Source organism: Orycteropus afer, unplaced genomic scaffold, assembly GCF_000298275.1.
Source record: "Orycteropus afer afer isolate SDZICR_OR568_19922 unplaced genomic scaffold, OryAfe1.0 scaffold00005, whole genome shotgun sequence".
Lineage (NCBI taxonomy): Eukaryota > Metazoa > Chordata > Mammalia > Tubulidentata > Orycteropodidae > Orycteropus > Orycteropus afer.
The window spans coordinates 32,347,643-32,353,756 of NW_006921592.1; the positions used below are offsets into that span (position 1 = coordinate 32,347,643).

General features: G+C 45.0%; 1 protein-coding gene across 1 annotated transcript in view; it reads right to left on the minus strand.

Annotated features, from left to right (window-relative positions):
• Positions 1–6,114, minus strand: part of SMARCA2 (SWI/SNF related, matrix associated, actin dependent regulator of chromatin, subfamily a, member 2) — a 239,576-nt gene that overhangs the window by 87,141 nt on the left and 146,321 nt on the right. Inside the window, exons 24-25 of the mRNA XM_042780710.1 lie at positions 2,840–3,067; positions 830–907 (exon numbers count right to left, since the gene is read on the minus strand). Of these exons, the coding sequence (XP_042636644.1) occupies positions 830–907; positions 2,840–3,067 (306 nt within the window). The remainder of the gene's footprint in view (positions 1–829; positions 908–2,839; positions 3,068–6,114) is intronic.

Consider the following 6,114-nt stretch of genomic DNA (forward strand, 5'->3'; position numbering starts at 1 on the left):
AAAAAAAAAAAAACAACTTTACAGTAAGCATATGTTTAGCTATAATCTCTATGGCAGAAGATCACCAGGCCTTTCTTCCATGGCACCACAGGGTGGGTTGTAACTGCTAACCTTTCAGTTCACAGCTGAACGCATCCCCTTTGTGCAGCTCAGAAATCTTCCCCTATACTACCCCCGCCCCCAAAAAATGTTGCCGTCAAGCTGACTCTGACTTACGGTGACCCCATGTATGTCAGTGTAGAACTGGGCTCTAAAAGTTTTCAATGACTGATATTTGGGGAGTAGACTGGCTTTTCTTCCAAGGTGCCTCTGAGTGGACTCAAACCTCCAATCTTTTGTATGCCTCAGGGACTCCCCACGCCCTATAGGGCTCACTTCTGTTGTGACCCAGTAAGGAGACAATCAGGGTATAGTTACAACCTCACAAGCCTACAGGTGCCAGGCAAGTTCCCCAAAGGATGTTGGCTTGCGATGAGACCTGACCCAGGAGTGGTGGACTGGACCCTGCCTAGAGCACACAGCTGCTGCTTCCCTCCCCTGTTTCCACAGACATGAGGACCTGATCTCATTTGTCAAGAGAAGCCAGAAATCAGGATTCTTTGTATGCTGGCAACTAATTCAAAATTCAAAAAAAAAAAAATACCACGTTGGCCAAACAAAGTACGTCTGCAGGCTAAATCCAGCCCATCTGCAGCCTCTGAGCTGAGGAAAGGGCACAGGCTTCAGAAATAAGTTTCTGCCAGGCACACGGCTCTAAACATCATGTATTAATAGAAGAGGGAGTGGAGGAGAGGCATCTATTTGTGGTCGCGAGTGTCTGCAGCATTACCATGAAAAGATCAAATTCTTCTTCACGTCGAGCAATCATCTGGTTCAGAGTCTCATCGTCTGGCACCTCATCTTCTTCCTGGGGTCAAGGACAGAATGAATGCACAGGCATTAGAAAAGAGGCTGGACGACTGGGCAAGGTACCAACAAGTGAGGTGGATCCATTCCCCAGATCACAGGGGTCACACTGCTCATGACAGAGAAAAAAGAGAAGGGCCCTGAGTCTCACACTCCCCATTACTATCCTATAAGCTATGCAAACCATTGTCCAGGGCTAAATCAGTTGAAGGACACAGGGAGTGCTGTCAGCTACCCTGGATCTCCTGGGTATAATTCGGTTCCTTTACTTCTAAAACAAGTGACTTAACAACTCCATACCTTAATGACCTCATCTGCAGAGTGCGCATGGCCTCTACTTCACAGTGAAGATGTATGATTTCAATGAGGCAATCACAGGAAAAAGTACCTAGCATGGATCCTGCTGATTCCACTAACTTATCCCAAATATAAATGCTTATTTTCAAAGCCTTAGGAAAAAGAGAAGTATGTATAACTTTGTGATTAGGCACAGAACAAGGTCATAAGAATCATGTATATGTGGCAAATATATAACTTTAGGACAGTTGCCATCTAGCATGCTCTGATGGCAACCCCATGTGTGTCAGAGTAGAACTGTGCTCCATGGAGTTTTCAATGGCTGATTTTTCTGAAAAAGACTGCCAGGCCTTTCTTCTGAGGTACTTCTGAGTTGACTCAAACCTCCAACCTTTTGGCTAGCAGTGAGTGCATTATCTGTTTGTACCACTAGGTATGACATATAGCCTTTATTTTAATTAAAAAAAAAATTATTGAGCTTTAAGTGAACATTTACAGAGCAAATTAGTTTTGCATTTGATAGTTTGTACATGAAATGTTCCACGGCATTGGCTGCCTTCCCCATCATGTGTGACCACTCTTTCCATTTCTGCTCTGTGATCCCTGTTTGCTTTTGTCTAGATTTTTCTACCCTGTCCTGTCTTCCCTTCTTTGCTTTTGGGCAATTGATGAAGAGCAAAGATCACAGTCTTCAGTATGGATTACACCTTAACATAAAGAAACAAAAAATCCTCACAACTGGACCAATAAGCAACATCACAATAAATGGAGAAAACTCTGAAGTTGTCAGGATTTCATTTTACCTGGATCTACAAGCAGCACAATGGAAGCAGCAGTGGAGAAATGAGATGTCGTATTGCACTGGGCAAATCTGCTGCAAGGGATCTCTTTAAAGTGCTAAGGAGAAAAGATGTCCCTTGGAAGATGTTCTTAACCCAAGCCCTGGTATTTTCAATTGCCTCATATGCATGTGAAAGCTGGACAATGAATAAGGAAGACCAATGAAGAGTGGATGCCTTTGAATTGTTGTTGTTGTTGTTGTTATGTGCCGTCGAGTCGGCCCCGACTCATAGCGACCCCTCCTTGGGTTTCCGAGGCAGTATCACTACGGAAGTAGGATTGCCCAACCTTCCTTCCGAGGAGTGGCTGGTGGGTTTGAACCACCAGCCGTCTGGTTAGCAGGCAAGTGTCTTAGCCACTATGCTACCAGAGGTAAAGAATATGCAAAGTACCATGGACTGCCAGAGGACCAAACAAATCTGTCCTGGTCAAAGGGCAGCTGGAATGCTCCTGGAAGCGCGAATGGCCAGACTTTGTCTCACCTATTTTGGTCATGTTGTCAGAAGGGACCACTCCCTGGAACAAGATTATGCTTGGTAAAGTGGAGGGTCAGCGAACAAGAGGACGACCCTCAACAAGATGGACTGACACAGTGGCTGCGACGACGGGCACACGCACAGCAAGGACTGTGGAGATGGCGCAGGCCCAGGAAGTGATAGGAAGAGAAGACAGCAGCTCACGTATTCATTTTAACTAATACCTGCCCAAGAAGCTCATTAGGAGCAAAGAGGTTACTGATAACCCTTTAACGACAAGAAGTCATGTTGGGTTTTATAACCCTGGTTTTCTCTAATACCTCATTTTCCTCCTCATGCTCCAAGATGGCCTGCAGGAATGCCCGCCGCTCGTGGCTTGAAGACTTCTGGTCAAACATGCCTGCCTGGATGACCTTCTGATCCACGTTCAGCTTGTACTTGGCAGCGGCGAGAATCTTCTCCTCCACGCTATTCACGGTGCACAGCCTCAGCACACGCACCTCGTTCTGCTGGCCTATGCGGTGAGCGCGGTCCTGTGCCTGCAGATCCTGTGGAGAGAGCGAGACGCCGGGAGGGTCAGAGTGCCTGGACTAACCTACCCAGGAGCTAAATGCAGGAAGGTTATTTAATCCACTGTAGACTGCAAGGAGAATGGACAAGCCAGTCTTAGAAGAAACAGAACCAGGCTGTTGCTTAAAAGCGAGGATGGTGAGACTGCAACTGGCTTCCTTTGGGCATGTCATCAGGACGGACCAATTCAAGAAAAAGACATCATGATGTTCGGTAACGTAGCAAAAAAGAAAGAAAGAAATCCATTGCTGTTGAGTGGGTTATGACTCAAGGCGACCCCATGTGGTACAGGGCAGAACTAAGCTCCATAGAACCTTCTTGGCTGTAGTCTTTACGGAACTAGATTACCAAGTCTTTCTTCTGCAATGCCACTGGGTATAGGCTTGAATGGCTAACCTTTCAATTAGTAGCCAAGCATAAACCATGTATGCAACCAGGGACCTTGGTAAAGTATAGGGTCAGCAAACGTGCAGGAGACCCTCAATGAGGTAGACTGATACAACGGCCCCAACAATGGACTCAAATACATCAGTGGTTATGAAGACGGCTTTTGTTGTTGTTCTGTATCATCGAGTCGGCCCCGACTCATAGTGACCCCTCCTTGGGTTTCCGAGGCAGTATCACTATGGAAGTAGATCGCCCGATCTTCCTTCCGATGAAGATGGCATAGGACAAGTAATGTTTCACTCAGTTGTACATTAAGGTCGTTATGAGTCAGAACAGACGTGATGCCAACTAACAGCAACAAAAACAACTTAACTCACCTTTGCTAATGTGAGATACTCCTCACATCTTAAAAATATATAAGTCACTTTCTTTAGAAAAGTTGAGTTTATTCCCAGTAGAGAATACCTGGGTTTAAATTAGTCAAGGCAATTGAAATACAGCTCAGGTATTGGAATGCAGGTCTCAAGATGTTTTCATCTGTCCCTGGGTTTCCCATGAGAATTAGTGTGTGAGAAAACCCTAGCACATTTTACACCAGAGTTGTGACTTCAGTATTCACAAAAAGTTGCAAGAAACACCCTCCCTTTAGTGTCATATGTTGAAGATGATTTTACAACAATAATTGAGTTACACACACACACACATTACATATATAGTAATTGCTCAACTAGCAAATTTCCTGGGACTTGACCTCATCAAACGGAGCTCTGGTGGCGTGATGGGTAAGTGCTCAGCCATTAACCTAAAGGAGGGTGGTTTGAACCCACCAGCTGCTTCTCAGAAGGCAGACCTGGTGATCAGCTTCCATGGAGATTTGTTGTTGTTGTTATGTGCCATCAAGTCAGACCCGACTCATAGTGACCCCTCGTTGGGTTTCTGAGGCAGTATCACTACGGAAGTAGATTGCCCCATCTTCCTTCCGTGGAGTGGCTGGTGGGTTTGAACTGCCAGCCTTCTGGTTAGCAGTCAAGTCCCTTAGGCACTACACTACCAGAGCTCCCATGGAGATTATAGCCTCAAAACCCTATGGAGCAGCTGGACCCTGTCACATGAGGTTGCTACAAGTTGGAATTGACTTGTGAGATCCCAACAACAACCCCATCAAAGACTTACCTTGGGAAAATGAGAAAGATTGTTGGTAGCTCTGGTGGCGTAGTGCCTAAGTAAATTAGTGAACTTTTTGGGACAGAAATTTGGCACCACACATAAAAAGTTTTAAAACTGGTTCTGGTCTCAGACTCAGAAGTTTTACTTCGGGCAGTTTATCCTATGGAAATAGCCATGGATAGGGACAAAGATTTAGAAACAAGGATGTACCTCTCAGCATGACACATTATTTGTAATGATAAAAAAGTAGAAGTAGTGAAACACTCAACAACAACAGATTACTGATGACCAAACAAAACACAAAGAACAAAAGGTGCTGTCACAGACTAGTTGTCTGCTCTGGGGAAATGACTTAACATTGTGGTGGCTGCTGGTTGCTGCCAAGTTGGTTCTGACTCCTGATGACCTCATGGGTGCGAGTAAAACTGCTCCACAGGGTTTTCAAGGCTGTTGCCTTTCAGAAGTCAACTGCCAGACCTATCTTCTTTTTTTTCTTTAATTATTATTATTATTTATTGTGATTTGGGTGAAGATTTACAGAGCAAATTCGCTTTCCATACAGCAGTTCACACATACTTTGTCACATGTCATTCACCACAGTTTACCACAATGCAACAGCTCCCCTCCCACTTCCTCCCCATAGTTACCTCTTCCCAGTGTCCATCCCTCCATACTATGCATAGGCAGCCCTTCCTTCTCCCATGACTGTTCTCTCCAGCAGGCTTATCTTCTGAGGCATCTCTGGGTGAGTTTAAACCATCTACCTTTTGGTTGGGAGTTGAGCGCTTAACCAACTGCACCACTCAGGGACCCTTACTTAACCTCACTGTTTCCCTGACTGTAAAGATGGAAACAATAATATTAACTACCACCCAGGGTAGTTGTGAAAAATGAATGAGACAATACACATGAAGTGGTTGGCCCAGAGGAAGTTCCAACAAATGGTAGCTGTTGTTACTTGTGAAAATTTGATACTTATCCTTCACCAGATGTACTTTGCTAAATAGTAATCCCAGGAAAAAAAACACAAAAATAAAAAAAAAAACCAAACTCACTGCCATCGAGTCAGATCTGACTTACAGTGACCCCTCCCTAGGTTTCTGAGGCAGCTTAACTATGGAAACCTCCTTAGGTTTCCAAGGCAGTATAACTATGGAAGTAGCTTGCCCTATTTTCCTTCCGAGAAGTGGCTGGTGGGTTTGGACCACCAGACTTCTGATCAGCAGTCAAATGCCTGAGTTTTTCTACCCAACGCTTGAGCTCTCTGAAAGCACAGATGAGATTCTTCAACATCTAGCTATACTTCAAGGGCGGGGAGAAAGTGGCCACACCAGCCTCTTCCTTGCTGGTCATACGATGCTCAGATGCTAACAAGAAAGGTTGATGGTTTGAACCCACCCCGTGGCTGTACTGGAGAAAGACCTGCTTAAAAATGACAGCCAAGAAAACCCTATGGGCAGTTCTACTCTGT